Genomic DNA, 21,961 nt, shown 5'->3' with positions numbered 1-21,961 from the left:
TGTACTTTGGTATGTACTACACTGAAGAGGACATTTGGCCTTGACTTTGATGTTTGCTGATTGAGGCACACTTGGCACCATAAGAGCAGCTGGTATCCTGATCTTGTTAGTTTGACTGGATGTGCCAGGATCAGTACAACTGTGTAGCTATGTGTGTTCCTATGCCCGCAGATTGCCCTCCATTCTCTCCATGTGCAGTATATGTGCATATATGTGGGGTTTCAAGGTATTAGAAAATCACACAAACTATAGATGCTATGGAGCAAAGATGGAAGTACAATAGAAGAAAAACCCTAACTGGATGGCATTTAAATTGTTCACATTAAAATGTAATTTTATCTTTGTTTTTGTAAAATTTACTTATATCTGGTATTTACATGGCACTAACAATTTACACAACGCTTTACATGATGTACATTCACATCAGTCACTGCCCTCAAGGCAAAAATCCCAACCTGCAGAAACTCATTTCAGGGAGGTGGCGCTTCGCACCCGCAAACGCCGCCCCCCATGGCAAAATATTATTTAAATCACTTTTTCAATATTTTTTTGCAGTGCTTCTGGGGAAGGGGGTGGGGGGCGGGTGGTAGGTGGACGGTGTCAGTTTTTTTTTTTTAATTTTTAGTAATTGATTTTTTTTTACAATTTAATGTTTTAAATTTTTTTTTCACAATGCCTTTTGGGGGGAGGGGGTTGGGGTAGTGGACAGTGTTGGTAGGGCAGGGGTGAGTGGTGTCAGTAGCAGAGGCCGGCCGATATTTGGCCATTTTTGATAAATCAGCATCGGCCGATTATTATCAAAATTAGGCCGATATTTAACATTGACCGCCGTTCCTCCTCCCTTCTCCACACTCACGCGGCACTTGATGCTTGCCAGAGCCGCTGAGTGTGTGAAACTGACACGTGAGAGAGGGAGATCGAGAGGGAGAGATCGAGAGGGAGAGATCGAGAGGGAGATCGAGAGGGAGAGATCGAGAGGGAGAGATCGAGAGGGAGAGATCGAGAGGGAGAGATCGAGAGGGAGGGGGATCTGTCAGAATTGAGGTTGATGTCAGGGGTGGGCAGGACCCGGCCGCTATCAAACACTAGCCAATGGGATGGGATCTGGGCGGGCCACTACGTGTATGTGGCCCTGCCCCTTTTCTTAAGCAGCCCAATCATTGGCTGGTGTTTGATAGCTGCTGGGTACCGCCCACCCCAGCCGGGTCCCGCCCACCCTGACATTGATCTCAATTCTGACATCTCCTCTCTGATGTCAGTTTCACACAGTTACTTGGCTCACTGTGAAAGCTGCCAGTGCCACCTGCCAGTGCCAATCAGTGCCACCTGTCAGTGCCACCTGCCACTCAGTACCACCGCCAATCAGTGCCAACCGGTGCCACCACCAACCAGTGCCACTGCCAATCAGTGCCACCTAGTACCACCGCCAATCAGTGCCACCTGCCAGTGCCCGCCAGTGCCACCGCCAATCAGTGCCACCTGCCAGTGCCACCTACCACCTCCAATCAGTGCCACCTGTCAGTGCCACCTAGTACCACCGCCAATCAGTGCCACCTGCCGGTGCCACCAACCAGTGCCACTGCCAATCAGTGCCACCTGCCACCCAGTACCACCTGCCAGTGCCACCTACCACCTCCAATCAGTGCCATGCCAATCAGTGCCACGTCAATCAGTGCCCCCTGCCAGTGCCAATAGTGCCACCTGCCAATCAGTGCCACCTGCCAGTGCCAACCAGTGTCATTAAAGTTCCAAACCAATGCCACCTTCCAGTGCCAACCAGTGCCACTGCCAATCAGTGCCATCTGCCAGTGCCACCTGCCTAAGCCAACCAGTGCCACAGCCATCTGTACTGAGGACATCAAGTGTGTGGTAGAGTGACAGGAGCAAGCAGGGAGGAGTGGAGTGGGTGAGGTTTTTTTTTTGTTTTGTTTTTTCTTTTTTAAATCAGCCTAAAATATCGGCCACAAAAATCGGCATCATATATCGGCCATCGGCCGCCCCAATTTCTAAATATAGGTATCCGCCAGAGAAAAACCCATATCGGTCAACCTCTAGTCAGTAGTTTATTTTATTTTTTTTACACTTTCATTTTTTTTAGAATTTTTTTAGAATTTTTGTTTATATTTTTTGGGGGGCTTTGGTGAGATGTCAGGGATTTAAACAGACCCCTGACATCTCCCCTTTGAGACAGACAAAGGGACTGAGGACACACATTCCACAGTCCCTTTCTCGGCACTAAAGATGAATTAACAGGAGACAGAGGCTCCTGTCCATTCATAAACTGAGCAGAGTAAACACAATTTACTCTGCTCATTTATCACAGGACACAGGAGCGATCTCGCTCGCTGTGTCCATTAACTAGTTTCCCCCCGCAGCCGAGAACAGGAGGGGGGGCGGGCAGAGAAGGACATGGAAAGGGCTGGAGAAGGACATGGAGGGGGCTGGAGGAGAACGGGGGTGGAGAAGGACATGGAGGGGGCCGGAGAAGGGGGGTGGAGAAGGACATGGAGGGGGCCGGAGAAGGGGGGTGGAGAAGGACATGGAGGGGGCCGGAGAAGGACATGGAGGGGGCCGGAGAAGGACATGGAGGGGGCCGGAGAAGGACATGGAGGGGGCCGGAGAAGGACATGGAGGGGGCCGGAGAAGGACATGGAGGGGGCCGGAGAAGGACATGGAGGGGGCCGGAGAACGGGGCCGGAGAAGGACATGGAGGGGGCCGGAGAACGGGGGTGGAGAAGGACATGGAGGGGGCCGGAGAACGGGGGTGGAGAAGGACATGAAAGGGGGCCGGAGAACGGGGGTGGAGAAGGACATGAAGGGGGCCGGAGAACGGGGGTGGAGAAGGACATGGAGGGGGCCCGGGAGGAGCACACAGATCAGCTGGGGATGATCGGTGCGGCTGGAGGGACAGCTGTGATCACCGATCTCCCTGTAAAACTTTTTAGCTGACAGCCGCGGGAGGGAGAGAAGGAGAAGCGGCTGTCAGCTAAAAATCTATACAAAAGGTGATCAGTGATCACAGCTGATCCCCACCGCACCGATCATTCCCGGGAGATCGGGAGGCGCTGCAGAAATGCGGGAATATCCCACACCTTTCGGGAGACTTGAGATGTCTGTCAAGGAGTTTACAATCGAAGGTCTCCAACTCACATGTACACATACTAGCGCCATTTTTACACAGGAGCCATCAACCTACTAACATGTCCTTGGACTGTGGAAGCAAACCAGAGTACTCAGAGCAAATCCACACAAGGTGTAAAAATTCCACATAGGTAATGCCCTGGTGGGGATTTGAACAGATAACCCTAGGGCTGCAAGGCAGAGCTGCCAACCACTAAGCCACCATGTTGCCTTTTTAAAATGCCATTATCACACTCTCATCTTTTTATTCATCTCATGTATCTACATGCACATCATTGCTCTGGACTGACTTCCTGATCGTGACAACGGTGAACAATGCCTATGCAAGGAGTCACCACCAAGGCCCCATGTGATAGGGTGACAACACAGAAGCACAACTTGTTACTCTATAACAGGACATGCCTGTACAAGGACCTCCATGGCAGGATCAAGTATTATTTATAAATTTTGTTTGATTCACAGCACACAAAAACAAACATTTAGAAGAATCATACAAAATAGCAATAAAACATGTTACTTTCCTTATATAAATCAGAAATATTCAGAGTCATCAAACATACACCTATATGTCACGGTATACAATAAGTAAAAAGCTACAATGTATGTGTTGCAAAATTTAGGATGGGAAGGTGACCAAAAAAAACCCTGAGACATAGGCTTGACATGGACACAAACAACTCACAAGCGGCTCATTTTACAAATAAAGATTACCTCAGGGAGACAAATCTAGAGAGGGGATGGAAGAGATGCCAGTGAAGGGGGCGATAGCCAAGAGGAACATTTTTTATGGGAATTTCTTTAGGCAACCCCTATGCTGATGTTAGCTTTTCGCTCTCCAAAATAGCATTGATTGTATTGCTACACTGTAAGAAAGTTAGGTGGTCCAGGAGACAGCCAGCACTACGCAATGAGGTTACAAGTAAAACAGTAAACACATCAGCAGCAACCAGGTATTCATTTAGCAAAAACTGTATATCTAAAAACAACTTGAAATTATATTAACATCATTAGATTTTAATGACTGAGTTTAGATCAGCTTTAATTCAGTACACAGAGATTAGTATCAGAATTTTCCTTTCCTTTATACTTTAAGAATAACTCCAAACAAAACCTTTTTTGGTCTCCTACTAGGTAGAGTGTGTGTGGACAGGAAGAACAGTGTCAGCTGCTTCCTGTGTCTTAAGTCTTAAAAGAGATGTATGGGTTTGTTTGTTTTTTAGCATTATACTTACTGAGGTAGATGCAGCAGCTGTCCCCCGGCGCCTCTAACACTGAGAACCGAGCGATCGAACATTGCTCGGTTCTCACAGCTCCCTGAGCAGATAGCTGCTGTCAGTGGCTCCCTGCTCTGCCTGTGCGTTCACTGGAGTGCTGGGCAGTGGAGGGGGCGGATGTCAGTCCAGGGATCTTGGCGGATCCCAACTCTATGGTCATGATGATGCCTGAGCCTGGATCAACTCTGGCGTCAGCAGAGAGCAGACTTCGGCCTGCTCTCTTTTGAAAAACGGGTCACAGGAGTGCAAAACGGACTGCACTCCTGTGATCCACAGGGGAAGTCCAGCCAAACGAGCTTTGGCTTTACTTGTCCTTTAAATCTACATACCAGGAAGTCATGAAGTTAAGGATTGTTCTAGAAATCAAAGAAACGCTTTAGTTTTTCTGCAACCAAGGTACATTAAGGGTATATTGCACATAGGGGAGCTGATAATTAAAAAGGATGAACTTAGCCTTTAAAGAAAATGTAGCGGCATGCATCTTGCATCTGATTACAAAATAGAGGGAAGGTAAGTTCAATGTACAAGGACAGCAATCAACAACTGGGATAGTGTTTTCCAGCCTCCTCTGTGATAGCAGTGATCATTAATAACACCATTGAGGTATGAATCGTTTACACTATTTCATATATTTGCTGCAAGCATGCAGCAATGCATAGGCCATAAGAGAACAGACATCCTCAGTATGATTTACAGCATGTCGAGCCAAGTTACAGTGTGTATATTAATATGCAAGAAGTGTATTGTCCACCATTTACAAAGGCATGTGCATATACTCACAGTGACCCAGCTGATCTGTGCTCCCAGGTCTCTAAAGTACAGAGTCGCTGTTGTTCCCACTGGTAGGTTTTGTAGAATGTCCTCATCTTTTAGAGATCTTCCCTCTGTCACATAGGAGGTCATATATAACACATTTAACACATAAAAATACTCCCAAACCTATTCACAGAACATATATTCTATAAACCGGTGTACAAGAAAAAAAAGAAACCATGAGCCAAAACACATTCACCTAATAGCAGTATGACCTGTTCCTTCATAACAATATAAACATGCCAGTTTTCCCTTAAAGAAGTTCTTCAGTAAGATGTGCGAAAATTAAAAGTCAGCAGCTACTGACTTTTAATAAACAGAAACAGACACTCCCCTGACCCAGGAGGATCCAGCACTGTCCTCACCTGAGCCGGGTTCTTCACCAGTCTTCGGAAACCTGACCCCAAGCCTGTTAACTGTGGGCAGCCAGCTGTGACTCTCTGCAGCTTCATAGCCAGCAGTTAAGTGCAAAAGTCACTCTGCACTGTGAGAATGACCCCACAGCCTCCTGGCACCTGTGATATGTACCAGAAGGCCTTGAGAGGAGAAAGGAAAACTTTTGTTCGGATAGCCTAGGCCGGGGGTCAGCAACCTGTAGATCGCGAACAGATGTCTGGTAGATCGCGGTCTGGACTTGCTGACCCACCATTGCAGAACATCAGAGTGCAATGCAGAGGGATTACTTGTAAAGTTAAAGCTGTAGTAGGGAGCAAGAGCCGCATAGGCCGATGCCTCCTCTGTATTGCCGGCTCCTGTCCCATGCGGAGTGATACCAACTGCACTCCACCTCTTATCCCAGCTAGTGATCTCCAGAGTGGTGCCAACAGCAGGAAAGAAGAAATCTTCAGGTCAGTGTGAAGGAATACACTGGGCAGAATAGTATAGGGCTGCTTTTTACACTGATGCAGGTGCACTGCGCTGCACCCGTAGTGCAGGAAAACTGCAGCACATCAGTGTGAAAAAAACGATCATAGGGGCAGTTTAGCTGCTAGATCGTTCTTATAGGCGAAGGGAGGGGACATCCCCACCGCCCTCAGGTGCTTCTCCGGGCTCTCTCGTGCCATCGGGGACCCAGAGAAGAAATCGGCCACTGCCGGATGACGATCATAGAGATTTCCAGTGACCAAATGGTCACCAGTCATCTCTATGATTGTCGGAGGCCCGGGCGCGACATTATGACCTCACGTCCAGGCCGCGCTTGTAAACAAAGCTGCGATCACGGCTGGAAAGCATGGGATCATGAATTTATTTTTTTTTGATCTCATGCTTTTCAGCCTGGAGGAGAGATGCGCGGCCTTATTGACCCTGCATCTCTCCATAAAGAAGACCTGTCACACACACACACACCATTCCTATTACAAGGGATGTTTACATTCCTTGTAATAGGAATAAAAGTGATCAAAAAAAAATAAAAATAAAAATAAAAAAAGAGAAAGTGTAAAAATAAAGTAAAATAAGCAAAAAATTTAAAAGCGCCCCTGCCCCCGGTAGCTCGCGCACACGCAAGTCCCACCCACAAATGTAAACGCCGTTCAAACCACACGTGAGGTATCGCCGCGTGCGTTAGAGTGAGATCTAGCACTAGACCCCCTCTGTAACTCTAAACTGGTAATCTGTAAAAAAAATTAAAGCGTCGCCTATAGAGATTTTTAAGTACCGAAATTTGGCGCCTTTCCACGAGTGTGCGTAATTTTAAAACATGACATGTTGGGTAACTATTTATTTGGTGTATCTTCATCTTTCACATTATACAAAAATAAAAAAAATTGTGCTAACTTTACCGTTTTGTTATTTTTTAATTCATGAAACCGTTTTTAGCTAAAAAAAAAAAAAAAAAGCGTTTGAAAAATCGTTGCGTAAATACCGTGCGACATAAAAAGTTGCAACGACCGCCATTTTATTCCCTAGGGTGTCTGCTAAAAAACATATATAATGTGTGGGGGTTCTGAGTAATTTACTAGCAAAAAAATAATGATTTTTTATATGTAGGAGAGGAGTGCCAGAATAGGCCCGGTATGGAAGTGGTTAAATCATGATTTAAATCAAATCCACCATGGAACACATCATATATTTATTTAGAAATTACACTATATAAAAGAGTGCCCTGATGCTCTTCTATTTAACAGACAATTAAAACTACCCCTTAGCAAAATTTACAGCATCTGCTGCAAGCATAGAAAGATACTTACTAGGGTCCAAACGTAATGACTGCCTGGCTGGATACCACTCAGGATCTAAAAAACAAAACACATTTTTATCACAAATGCAGTTTACATATCAAGCTGAGAGCAGGAATATGGAAACTCTAAACCTAATCGTGGTTAGTCACACTTAATTGGACTTATTCAGTAATATTGGAAAAGTGTAACTACTCATCCAAGTAGCTTCCTGAGCTCTACTGATTAGGCTGCTTTCAAACTGATCAGTTAAGAAAAACGCATGGTCATTAAATCCTGGGCATCCTTTTAATGCTGGTCAGTTGCGGGGTTCTTTGCATTTTTGTGAGCTGCATTTTTGGTGCAGTTTTGGCGTGGTAAAAACAAAGCACCAAAAAACACACCTCTCCATTAAAATGAATGGAAAACGTGGCAATAATGCGCCAAAAAAAAAAAAAAAAAAAGGTTTCAAAAACGCCCCTGCTGCGTTTTTGCAGCAGTGCGAGTCACACGTCCTTTTTTCACAGGTGCAAAAGGCACTGAAAGCACGACAAAAAACGCATTTGCGGTTTTGCAAAGGAGCACCATGAAAGTAGCCTTAAATTGAGGATTCTGCTTTTGATAACGTCGCACTTAGATGACGAAACGCGTAAAGCTGACTCTCCCGTTCTTCACTTCCGGCCTAGAGAGTGGAACACACGCCAGGTGACCAACAGCATCTATAGGCAGTTTTTAATAGTGATGTTTTGTAGTTTTTCATTTTTATACAACCAATTCCCATTAGTTTTTTACCTTGTAAAATGCTTTTACACCATGGGGAGCTTTCTCTCCATTTATTGCATACCTGTATAACCCGGTTTTGGAGCTCTGGAACCATCACTGGAGATAATCTGCACCAGTGGACACTGCAGTGGGATAGGTCTCTCAAAAAAAAAAAAAAAACATACCTACAAGCTCACAGACTTTCCTTACTATGGGGTAGGGGAGTCAACTATATCTGGTGAGTGCGTAGTGTTTACAGCCTTTCACGTGGTGGATGCACAGCTATCATCTTGTGAATGGAGCACAACAGCACTTTATTGTACAGAAAAGAGACTTTGTTTTGCCCTACAATTGTCACTTTAAAATGTTGATGGACTATTTTCATATCATATAATTTTTTTGTACACAACATCATTTTGGTTTATGTTTTACTACTGTCACCATGCATTCATTTCTATTATAGACTGGTACAGCAATAACTTTATAGCATATATTATAATATAATATGTGGTATCACTTCTATTATATGCCCAACTATAGCTACTGGAAATTATACATAAATCGTTTATACAGCAAGATACAGCTGTACATATAATAGTCTGAATATTTCAGGTAGTCAGGTCAACGTTTCGCCGGTTCAAGGCTTTCTCAGGACCCACAATGCTAGTAGCAGGGCAGCAATCACTGTAGCGGATCAGAGGGCACTCAACAATGCCTGGGGGCGGGTACAGGGGCACCAAAGCCAACCCAAGGCAGAGCCCTGCCAGAGAGACAGCAGGGGTGTGCAGAGATTAGGGCTCTAGAATAGAGATACACAGTTGTAGGTAAACATAGATCATAAAGTGGATGATATGAACGCCCCAAGAGAAACCTAAATGAATACAGAAATATAGGTTTCTCTTGGGGTGTTCATATCATCCAATATTGGGGAACCAAAACTTGGTCGGCGGTAATTAGGGAGGTAGTATATCTGTATGGTGAATCCAAATAATAGGGTATTCTGCCAATCTCCTGCACAAATAGCCCTGCTGTCCGCCCGCCTTAGTTCTAGACCTAATGAATAGACCGAGCCCTGGGCATCATTGCAGCCAAAAGGAACTCTCCCATTCTCTTATTCACCCTCCAGTAAAGTTGAATGCGTACAAAACACAGAGTGACAGAGAAGGCTTTAATGATATATGACCCACACTGGCAAGCAATGTAACAACAGCCCAGTTTACAATGTATTGCTGCCAGGTCAGGTTCCAGGGTTAATCCTGATTTTTTATATCTGATTAAGCAAACAGGTGGTGAGCTGTAATGGAGAAGCCTCCATGTTATTATTTGAGTACCATTAACAGCTTTTAATTAGAGCAGTTTTTTTTTTTTTTATTATTTTTTTTTTTTTTTTTTTTTTTTTACAGGTCACCACAGGGGCCTTGATAGGCAAGGATTAGCAGTACCCATCCTAAATACCTACGAGATTTGGTGAATAAGCCCTTTATGTCTGCAACGGTAGCATTGGGCTCCACCTGCAAAACATGGCAAACAAAGAGAAGCATTAGTCAAAGATATACTATATAGTACGTGTAAATATATTTATATAGTACAATCCACATATAGGTTTTGTAAGTTTAAGATGAGGTAAGATTATTTCGCACCCAATAACTGGGACTGTGTAGGACATGAAGGTGCCTATTGAAGCTAAAAGGTACTGACAGGCAATAGATAGGAGTTGTTTTCAGCCGAGAAGGCAAACACATCTCTTGTCTAAGGGAGAGGAGCTGGAAGTAAGATATGTCCTAGAAAGATTGCTGACGTTTTTAAGAACGTATCTCTTACACTCCGAATCCTCAAGTGGTAAAGACAGCAGAGTTCTGCAACATGGGCAATGGGAAAGCTGGTGGCTTGGCTTCTTTTTTTTCTGCTTTCTAAAGAGTTTTTACACCTTTACCAAATAATTGCCTATGCAGATAGGGGGCGCCCCTCTAAACAAACTGCAGCTCTGACGAAATTTGAATAATGCTCCTTGTATACAGTGCCTTGAAAAAGTATTCATACCCCTTGAAATTTTCCACCATGTTGTCATGTTGCAACCAAAAACGTAAATGTATTTTATTGGGATTTTATGTGATAGACCAACACAAAGTGGTACACAATTGTGAAGTGGAAAGAAAATGATAAATGGTTTTCAAAAGTTTTTTTTACAAATAAATATGTGAAAAGTGTGGCGTGCATTTGTATTCAGCCCCCATGAATATCAATACTTTATAGAACATCCTTTCACTGCAATTACAGCTGCAAGTCTTTTTGGGGATGTCTCTACCAGCTTTGCACATCTAGAGTGAAATTTTTGCCCATTCTTCTTTGTTCAGGCTCTGTCAGATTGGATGGAGAGCATCTGTGAACAGCAATTTTCAAGTCTTGCCACAGATTCTCAATTGGATCTAGGGCTGGAATTTGGACCATTCTAACACATGTTCAATTTTGGTCTCATCTAACCAGAGCACCTTCTTCCACATGTTTGCTGTGTCCTCCACATGGCTTCTCGCAAACTGCAAACAGGACTTCTTATGGCTTTCTTTCAACAATGACCTTCTTGCCACTCTTCCGTAAAGGCCAGATTTGTGGAGTGCATGAGTAATAGTTGTCCTGTGGACAGATTCTCCCACCTGAGCTGTGGATCTCTGCAGCTCCTCCAGAGTTACCATGGGCCTCTTTTGGCTGCTTCTCTGATTAATGCTCTCCTTGCCCGGCCTGTCAGTTTAGGTGGATGGCCATGTCTTGGTAGGTTTGCAGTTGTCCCATACTGTTTCCATTTTCGGATGATGGATTGAACAGTGCTCCGTGAGATGTTTAAAGCTTGGGATATTTATTTATAAGCTAAATCTGCTTTAAACTTCTCCACAACTTTATCCCTCACCTGTCTGGGGTGTGGCCTTCAAAATGCGGTTTGTTCACTAAGGTTCTCTAACAAACCTCTGAGGGCATCACAGAACAGCTGTATTTATGCTGAGATTATATTACACACATGTGGAATTCATTTACTAATCAGGTGACTTCTGAAGGCAATTGGTTCCACTAGATTTTAGTTAGGGGTATCATAAAGGGGGCTGAATACAAATGCATGCCACACTTTTCACATATTTATTTGTAAAACAAAAAAATAAAAATGAAAAACATTTATCATTTTCTTTCCACGTCACAATAATTTGCCACTTTGTGTTGGTCTATCACATAAAATCCCAATAAAATACATTTACTTTTTTGGTTGTAACATGACAAAAATGTAGAAAATTTCAAGGGGTATGAATACTTTTTCAAAGCACTGTAGATGTAGGCCATTTACATACCTCATGAAGCCTGACCTGAAAACTCCCAGGATGTTGCTAAGCAAGGCTCAGCTATTACTGCTCACCTCCACCATCAGAGGAGCTCTCAGACTCTGGAGCTCAGAGCCTCTGCATCAGGGGAGAGAAAGCACATGTAGGAGGTTTAAATCAGAGAAAGAGCTCCCTCCTGTCATGGTGGTGGTGAACAGTAATAACTAGGCCTTACTTAGCAACATCCTATTCTAATCAGGCTTTGGAAGGTGTGTAAATGGCCTACACCTATAGCAAAAACAATATTTACCTTTAGTCAGAGAGCTGCACAGTTTGTTTTAATCCACAGGTGCCCTTTATGTAAATAGGCATTTTTTTGGTAAAAGGTGAACTAACCCTTAAAAGGAAAAAAAAAAAAAAAAAAAAAAAAAAACAAAAAAAAAACAAACACACCACAAGCATGCAGCCCTCCCACTGCCCACGCTGCACAACTCTGCTGTCTTTGGTGAAAGGTGAATCAACCCTTTAAAGTGGTTGTAAACCCTTACAGACCACTTTGTGCTACAAGTAAGCCTATAATAAGGCTTACTTGTAGCTACCCAGGATATCTCTCCTAAACCTGCACGGTTTAGGAGATATCCCCTGTGTTTGCATGTGCCAACGTCATCGGCACATGCGCACCGACACAAACTGAAGCAATGGCACGCATGTGCCGTTGCTTTAGTGAGTGTGCTGTTACCGCGCGCATGCGCAGGAGTGACGTAATCGTGGCTTCGGCCAGTGACAGTGCTGGAGCCACGATACCCGGAAGTAACCCCCTGGAGTGATGTCGGCCGCCAGAGTGGCGTATGGGCACCGCTGCGAGGGCTTCGATCTCAGGTGAGTATTATGCATACTAGCTCATTATGCCTTTGTCTTGCAGGTGTTAGTTTTTTTTTTTTTTAAATGGTTGTAAACAAGACATGAAATATGAGCAAAGCATATCCCTCAATAGTGTGTACTTGCCTCAATTAAGAGCCATTTCTGTCTGCTACTTCCTTCCCCTGCTATCAACATGAATCACTTCAGACAAGTTTCCTGACACCAAGAGAGACCTCCAGCTGATTGACAGCCTCAGCTCTGTTCCTGGGTGCGGTGTGAAGGGGGTGTGTCCCTTCCCTCCAATCGGCTCTCAGAGCTCTCCTCACTGAGCTCTGCAGAGTGTAATTTCAGCTCTACACCCCTAAGGCAAGCTTTATAATTCCAGCACTTTGAATGAATGTAGAGAAGAGAACACTGCAGATAGACAGATACAACTTATGTAGGAGGCTTTGTTTCAGCACTGTTTATCACCTGAGGGCAGTCACTTCACTAGGTATATGTAAGTAAGGGTTTACAACCAACATTAACGTTTTAGAGCAGGGATCCTCAAACTACGGCCCTCCAGCTGTTGCGGACCTACACATCCCATGAGGCATTGTAAAACTCTGACATTCACAGACATGACTAGGCATGATGGGAATTGTAGTTCCTGAACAACTGGAGGGCCATAGTTTGAAGACCCTTGTTTTAGAGCATAAGAGATACGTCCTTAAAAACAATCTTTCTAGGACTTCTCTTACTTTCAGCTCCTCCCCCTTAGACAATAGACGAGTTTGCCTTCTTGGTAGAAATGTACTCCTATCTAATGCCTGACAGTACCTTTACCCCTTACCAGCATTAGGTAGTATTTTGTAAAGGTGACCTAACGCTTTCCACCATATGTGTTGGGTTGCACTGGGCTCCTTCCCAACGCCGTTCCAGTGCAAATACAAGGCCTCGAGTCCTAGGAGTTCACATCACAACTCACTGCAGTGAATAAAGATGGATGAAAATGGCACACTGTTACATTTCGATATAATTGAAAAAAATTTGCATTGACACCACTCCCTTTACAGCACACACCAGGAGCCACAGTATAAAGGTGGGCACTGCTGTGAAAATAAAAATAAAAAAAATAAACTACAGCCACTTTAATCCAATTTTTTGAAGTGTACCTGTTATGATCTGGAAATATGCACATTTATATTTGTCAATGGTACAAGCTGCTAGTAAATAGTGGCTGGTTTTGCATTTTATGTTTGGTCTGTGCTTAGCCAACAATTTTTGAACCTCGTTGGGCACAAATCTGTTTAGAACAACTGGCATGCTGACTCCCCATACAGTGTACAACAAGCTAAAATGGATACCCGTGAAACATATGCCTGTAATGTATATCCTACAGCCTATACCTGTCATCCTGTAATTTATCTCCTAAAACACGCTACTCTGAGCCTACAACAAGCTCTGCTCCACATAAACATGGAGCCAAGACCAAATATTCACAACTGGAGTTCTGTTTTTTAATCATTTTAGACTTTTAATTCCTTTATTACTGGGGTGTTTTGGGGGCTTTTTAACAGAGTGATTCTTGAAAAAAGGGCATTCTATTGTTTATTTTTATGATGATGATGATTTACTAATCAGATACTATAAATTACTCGGGACAATGTGATCGCCTGTTGGTCTCTGTTTGCAGCAAGGGGAGAAAAAGTCTCATTAGATACTTCAGCATTAGGCCTCCTATACACTGGGCGTTTAATCCTAATGCATGCGATTCCGGTGTTTTCGTGCAGGAGGAAGGTATAGGTGCAAGTATGCGCCCAGGGGCAAATAATGTCCAGAACACAAGCAGTCTATTCCCCCATCAATACAGTCAGTGTTGACAGGGGAATCCCTCCTGCGGAGCTATTGTGTTCTCACGGCGGGGGGGGGGGGGGCTTACCTGTCCTGGAGTCCAGCAATGTCAGCACTCCAGCCAATGTTTCCATCTGCTGTCGAGTGCTGCCGCAGCTATTGCTGGTAAGGGAGCCCAGCAGTGAAGCTTTGCCGCTTCAACGGAAGTGGGGACAGGGGACTGTCAAAAACAGGTGCCCCCCCCGAAAGGTGCCAACCAGAGGGGAGGAGGAGACAGATCAGCGGAAGTTCCACTTTTGGGTAGAACTCCGCTTTAAGCAGTATCAGTCCAGGTTCACACTACTGCGATGCGGGAACCAGTGCGATTCCAGTGCGACTGTGAACCACGGCTGGTGTCAATACAAAGTTAATAACACCCCCCAGATCGGTTCGCAGATCGCAGTGCGAACTGTGAATTCTGACAGGAATCAAATTTCAGGGGTGTGAACAGCCATGCGATCCGATTCCAGTGCGGGGAAAAAAAATGTTCCAGCACCTTTTTCGTGCAAATCCAGTGTGAGTTCAGCCATACAACTGTTTGGCTGAATTCGCAATGCATAGATATCGTAAGGGATTTGCACAGCAATGCGGTGCTAATCACATGCGATGTCCGTGTTCGCATATGTGTGAACCCAGGCTTAAACCCAAAAACAAAAATGTAATATATTGTAGTTTACCAATCATTAGATGTGGTGGCTGCATTATTTTTTTTTTCCTCTGTTTTCACCTGGTAATCTGGCCAGTACCACACCTCCATTATTAGAGTGTCTATACTCTGGATGAAGGAGCACAGGGGCACCTTTGGACAGCAGCACTGTCAGTCTAGGAGAAGGGGCGTTTTAGATTTACTAGCAGATTGAGCCCCCGTTCACATCGGGCCGATCTGAAATGTTAAATTGCATGCCAATTCGGAGCCCATTGTCGGCAATAGAACCGTCCGAATCAGTGCGATGCCGACTTTGCGGCGCCGCACCAATTCTCAAAAGTAGTTCCTACACTACTTATGGTGACTTTGGGGTCAATTTCAATAGATATCTGTGTATGAACCCGCACAGATGTCTTTCAAATCGCCCCCCAAACTCGCACTGCAACGCAGGTTTGAAATCGTGTGAGATTTCAAACCCACCCTCAGGGTGCAAGAGGTCTTGCATTTACTAACAAATTGAAGTCAAACTCCAGCTAACACTTTATGAGCAGTTACAGCAACAGTTTCTTTCTTCTGGAATAAAGGTTTACCATAAATAAAATCTGATTATTGTAAGCACCCCTGCCAGTAGTATATTGTTTTACTCATCACTGTAGCTGAATGAACTGAACTTATCTAACTGTAATCTGCAGTTCTATTGGATAGTGCCCGGGATGTACTGCGCATGCACCGTACGGAACAGCACAACAGCTGATTCTACAATCAGCTGTTGTGACGGTGCCTGCGCATAATAGCCGACGAAATAAATTTTTCCGTCAGATTGTGCCTGCCACTGGCGAGGCGTGTTCATGTCGGTGAGGGGCGGATTTTTAAATGATGGGCAGTGCTGTAAAGATGGGGGCGGATTTTGCAAAGATGACCAGTACTGCAAAACAAATTTTATTCTGCTATTTTTCCTGGACGCGTGCAGGGTGTGCCCATCTTTTAAAAATCCGCACATCTTTTAAAAATCCGCCCCCAACATGTACAAATCCGCCCCTCACCGACATGAGGCATCATTTAAAAATCTCCCCCCATCTTTGCAGCACTGCCCATAATTTTATAATCCGCCCTCAACATGTACAAATCCGCCCCTCACTGGCATGAACACGCCTCGGCAGCACCAGGCACAATCTGACAGAAAAATCTCTTCCATCGGCTATTGTGCGCAGGCGCCGTCTCAACAGCTGATTGTAAAATGTGCTGTTCCGTATGACGCATTCGCAGTAAATCCCGGGCACTTCTCAATAGTGGGCACTATCCGACAGAACACCAGCAAACTCCGAAATACCACACAGATTGCTGGAGCGATCTGACCATACCCACTCACCCCCAAAAAAGTTCCAAATGTGGCAGCGGAGGTGGGGGGGGGGGGGGGGGGTGCGCAAGAAAGCGTAACTTCCCTTTAATCATGGAGGCTCAACATGTGGGCGTCACCCATGGCAGCCTGTATGCAAATGCAGTTTGCCAAGGGACATCCACTCCTCCTGACCGACACCCACCTATCTATCAAGGCATAATGATATTTGCATTACTCCTCCAAACAGCCAACCTACCGTTTGCATCAGGGCTGAGGGCTATTGAGAGCAGTATTGATGCAGGATACAAACAAAAGAACACCGCTCTAGGCAGACATCTCATAATGCATCCCACCTGCTGATGGAAACAGTTGCTGGCTCTGCATGTAGGAATGAATCGAAGAAAAGGCTGGACGGCCGTACTCTGTTAACACCTTTAATTGAAGACGGTTTAAAAATTCTTCTGGTACTAAGACATCCGAGGCACAGGATCAGTGAAAAGCTGACATGTTTCACACCACACAGCTGACCAAGCACCCCACAGTGGTGTGAAACAAGTCAGCTTTTCATTGATCCTGCGCCTCTGATGTCTTTGTGCCAGAAGAATTTTTAAACCATCTTCAATTAAAGGTGTTAACAAAGTACGGCCGTCCAGTCTTTTCTTCGATTTATTGGGGCAGGATGTTTTCAGGTAGCCATGTACAGCAGCCTGCCATCCCTTCCACCAGTCATGCTAGCATTATATAGAGAAGCACAGAGACCCAGTGACGACATCCCTCCATCTAAACATAAGCTGTGTAACAAAAATGAAAATGTTTTATTTAAAAATGTCATTAACACAATGATAGAAAGGAGGAACCAGGAAAGGTGAAACATAAGCAGATTAAACTTCAGCTTTAAATTGTATCCAATACTGTACAGTTGATAGTAAATTGTGATGATCTAACTGACTGAATGGTCCTGCAACAATACAAAAAAGCCAGAGTGGAATTTATACTCTTCATTTCTTGAATCAGCACAAAGCCAATCAGAACTTTTTTAATTGATTGATTTTTATATCATAAACTTGTTTACATCACCTGTTTAGAATAGAGAATGCAATATTAAACTTTCGTAGGATGGCAATATCTTGAAAAATGATCACCATGGGGGCAATAACATATTGGTTGTGTGTATAATCATTTTTTTTAACCTGATTTTGCTCATAAAGATTTATAGCATAATATATATATATATATATATATATATATATATATATATATATATATATATATATATATATATATATATATATATATATATATATATATATATATATATATATATATATATATATATATATATATATAATTTTTTTTTTTTTTTTTTTACTAGTAATGGCAGTGATCTGTGATTTTTGGCAGTACTGCGATATACAGATCTGATACTTTTTTGGGACCACTGACAATTATACAGCAATCAGTGCTATAAAAATGCACTGATTACTGTGTAAATGTCACTAGCAGTGAAGGGGTTAAAACTAGGGGGCGATCAAGGGGTTAACTGTGTGTTCCCTCAGTGTGTTCTAACTGTGGGGGGATGGGAGTGACTAGGAGAGGAGACAGATCGTTTTTCCTACTTACCTCCTCTGACAGCACAGGAATTTGTGCGCTTACAAATTAAGACAGAAGAGAAAAGAGAGGCGCCTCTGAGTGCAGAATTAATAACTGTTTATTTCCCCAAACAAGATTAAAAACACTTACAAAATCTAGCGAATTAAAAAGCGTGTGGTCATTGATAATGCAAATGGTCCTGCAGGCGGATGGGTCCCCGGCATGTAAAGACTCTCACAATTGTGTCCTGTGCTGTACCAAAAACATAGAGCTACCTTTAAGCTGATGAATGGGTACACACACCAAGTTCATGATGGACGGAGATCCCGGAAGTGATGTCAGCAGTGAGAGACGGGAGCCAGCATGAACAGGATGTAGTCATCAGTAAGGGACGCATTTCGGAACATTAGTAAGTTCCTTTTTCAATGACCACACACTTTTTAATTCACCAGATTTTGTAAGTGTTTTTAATCTTGTTTGGGGAAATAAACAACTATTAATTCTGCACTTAGAGGCGCCTCTCTCTTCTGTCTTATTTTGTTTCAGAGTTTGCTCCTCTTTTCTGAGTGCAGCCCTCAGTGTTGGATCTATATCACTGAACCCTTGCCTCTCTAGAGATACTGTCTGCTTGGTCCTCATGCTCAGAGTGCCCTTATACACTGTACCTGGATTTGTGTGTTTACACACACACACACACACACAAACACAAATCCCCGTGCTGGCGCTCGTGCCCACCAGCCACTTGCATCGGGTCCCCCACTGGTGGTTGAAAAAGGGTAGGACGAACCCATACGGGGTTTCGCCCAGGAGAGCCATTGTGCCGCAGTATATCTGCGTGAGCCAGTCGGGAACAGAAAACAGAAGTTGAGTCAACCTAACCCACCAAGGCCTACCCAAAACCATTATAGTTTGTTGGATGGCTTTGGCCTTTGGTTTGGTACCATCACCAGTAACTTTGACATGAATTGTAATGTAACATCTGGATGTAAATTTTTGTACAGCATATGTTCTTTGTTATTAAATAGGCAGCTTCCATATTAAATGAGGCTGTTGCTCACAACTAGTACCCAACTTAGGTCCTTACCATCTGAATTTTCTGCCATATTTTCCCATTTACAATAATGAGTAGGCAACAAGAGACCACTTGGAGGTACTATGGGTACTCGTTGGTTTAGAACATACAAGTTCCATGTCCTATTGCTATGTAACAGAAGAATTTACTTATGGACTTTATAGGCACACAGCATTCATTTGATAAAAATATAAAGATTTTTATGCACATTTAAAATCATAAAATCAATTAAAACCCAAAAAGTACAGTGGCATATTGCACCTATGGGTTAATAAGGATGGTAGCCCCTATTAAGGTATACAGTAATATTCACAAAAAAATGACAACAATCATAAACCTGGTAGAATATTGATAATGCCACCATCCCCTTACATTTGAGCCCCATGTAAAGGGATGGTGGCATTCCCAATGATCGATATTTTACAGCAGACCTCAAAATAAATAAAAAAATCTTGAGGGCGCGCATGGGGCTGCCTTAGGGGGGCGAATGGGAGCCATTATCCCAGCGATCGGCCAGGAACCTGGGGAAGAGAGAGGAGAACCGGTCGTATCACACACAGTGGGGATCTCCCGCTGTGACGCAGCTTTGATATGAATTGCCCAGCAGCGGCTGTCAAACAAAGTCCCACCTCCTGGACCAGCTTCTATGATACACAGCACACTTGTCCAATGCCTGGAAGTGCAAAGTTTATCATAGGAGCCAGTCCTGGAGGTGGGACTACATTCGATTGTGACCACCAGGAAATTCAAATCAAAGCTGTGTCACAGCGGGAGATCCCCGCACTGTGTGATGATGCGGCTGGCTCTCCTCTCTCTGATGCCCATGCACTGGTGGAGCTGCACTGATGGGCACTGGTGAGGCTGCATTGATGGGCACTGGTGAGGATGCCTTGATAAAGTGGCTGTTAGTATTTATTTTTGTAACTTAATTCTGCATAAAACAATTAACAGTGTAATTTCATGAGATAATTTATGAGGGCGTGTTAAGGGGAAGAATTAGGGGCGGGGCAGGGTAGGGGTTGGGTGGGGCAACTGGTGGCGAGTAACTATTAAGGCCTGACTAGTTATTCAGGGCTTGAAATTTTGAGCCCTGTTCTACAGGATTTAGGGTTGTTGTTTTTTTGTGAATATTACTGTATAGCTTAATAAGGGGCTACCATCCTTATGGACACATAGGTGTAATATGCCACTATACTTTTGGGGTTTTCATTGATTTTATGATTTTAAACGTGCATAAAAAAAAAAAAAAAAAAAAAGATATTTTTTATCAAATGAATGTTGCGTGCCCATAAAGTCCATGGACTGCGGTCCTAAATAAATTCTTCTGTTTCATAGCAATAGGACATGGCACTTGTATGTCTTAAACCAACGAGTACCCATAGTACCTCCAAGTGGTCTCTTGTTGCCTACTCATTATTGTAAATAGGGAAGTATGGCAGAAAATTAATAAACATTGATATTTTTTAACAAATGAATGTTGTGTGCCCATAAAGTCCATGGACTGCATTTCAAAACCAATTCTTTTGTTTTGTTTCATACCTCCCTATTTAGTATCCCTTCCTACAACAATGCAATTTGTACTCTAAGGAATCATCTAATCCAGTCCCTGACCCTACCACTCCACAACCCATGCTCTCATAGCATGCCTTAATGTAATTATTTGCCCCCCCCCCCCACTCAGCACACCTAAACCCAAACCACCAGCCCACCTCAGGATATTTAAACCTGACCCCCCCCCCCCCAAACCCTCCCTCTGCACCCTTTAACCCATACAACCCCCTCAGCACTTCTCAACCCAACCCCTAACCTTCTGCACCCTTGCAGCATCAGACATGCTTCATTCTTTTAAAACATTTCCCATCCCCACCTAAGTTCCATTCCAGCACATTCTTACTTGTCAAAACTCTCAATCACTCCATGGCCTCTTACCTTGTCCAGGAAGCAGAGCTTCTCCCGTGTCTTGGCATCCAGGATCTCCACCTCAAAATAAACAGTAGCACGTTTAGTAGGAGTTTTTTTCTTTGAAGATTTAGAGGTACGTTTAGTTGTCGCTGGGCTGCCATTTTGTCCCTTGGGACGGCTTATTTCCGAAACTACAGAGTTTATATCCATTATTAACAAGCTGTCTGAAAAAGTCAAACACTGCTCTCTCCAGATGACCCAATCCTTATTAACAAGTTCTCAGTAATGCTTTTGCTTTACTACGATCCCGTATCCTTCCTCCGTTTCGCACAATCGTCCTGGATTCAGAGATTACTACCTCAGCAACCTTTCTGCTATCTCAGCAGTCTCATGCTTTCTCTCTCAACACAGATGTCTCTCCCAGGAAGCTGTCTTTGCAACAGGTGTAGTAATGAAAGACATCCCTCTGTCCTGGCCTTGGTCGATACGTCAGTCTCTTACATCCAGTCCCTCCCTTTCTCACTTGCAGTCTCTTCTCAGTCTTCAACTCTCTAACTATCCAGAGCAGTCAATCCCAAGTTCATGTTCCGTCTCTTCTCTCCCTCCAAATGTCTCCAATCCTCTCCCCCTGGAAGTCTTGCTCTATCCTGGCTCTCCAGATGTAATATGAAGCAGATCTCTATATTTATCACTCCCTAGGCTTTTTCACATCTGTCAGTTTCTACACTTCCCAGGAGGCACCTAGCCGGCAAGACCCCACACAGTGACACCGACGGCAGCCAGATACCTGCACTGCAAGACCAAACAAACCAGAAGTGCACACGGCATCCCTGATCTCCGTCTCTGTGCCCTGGATGTCTCATTATCTACGCTTCACCTATCTTCTCCCACTTCGCTGCCTGATGTCCTCTGGCTACTCAATACCCTCCTGCACCCTTGGCCCCCCTTCCCTGCAAAGATGTCTCTCTACACCTCTATGGTTGACTCCTGGTATTCATTGATCTCAGCAAATATCTGGGCTCAGTCCCAGGACACTAAATTTAGGCCGTTCCCCCACACGAAATAGAAATGAGACCCCAGCGAGAGGGAGGGAGGGAAAAAGAGAAAGCAGACACTTGGACAGCCCAAAATAAGACACTTGTGAAAAAGACAGATATAAGACAATGAAGACTTACCCCACTGGTGACAGTAAGTATAATGAGACACTGCAACAGTTATATGCCCTTTCTTA

The 21,961-nt window shown here is 44.0% G+C and overlaps 1 protein-coding gene across 4 annotated transcripts in view; it reads right to left on the bottom strand.

The window, feature by feature from the left end:
- Positions 1-21,961, bottom strand: part of TECR (trans-2,3-enoyl-CoA reductase) — a 79,638-nt gene that overhangs the window by 34,045 nt on the left and 23,632 nt on the right. For 2 of the 4 annotated variants that reach the window (XM_073622489.1, XM_073622490.1), the window contains exons 2-5: positions 20,758-20,808; positions 9,606-9,657; positions 7,418-7,462; positions 5,196-5,299 (exon numbers count right to left, since the gene is read on the bottom strand). In XM_073622489.1, the coding sequence (XP_073478590.1) occupies positions 5,196-5,299; positions 7,418-7,462; positions 9,606-9,657; positions 20,758-20,808 (252 nt within the window). Of the gene's footprint in view, positions 1-5,195; positions 5,300-7,417; positions 7,463-9,605; positions 9,658-20,757; positions 21,611-21,961 lie in introns of those variants that run through there. The other 2 variants (XM_073622487.1, XM_073622488.1) reach the window with 2 other exon arrangements.

The sequence above is a fragment of the Aquarana catesbeiana genome, linkage group LG03 (assembly GCF_042186555.1).
Source record: "Aquarana catesbeiana isolate 2022-GZ linkage group LG03, ASM4218655v1, whole genome shotgun sequence".
NCBI classification, from domain to species: Eukaryota; Metazoa; Chordata; class Amphibia; order Anura; family Ranidae; genus Aquarana; species Aquarana catesbeiana.
Note: the sequence above shows the minus strand (reverse complement) of the source record. Positions and strands in the feature narration are given on the sequence as shown.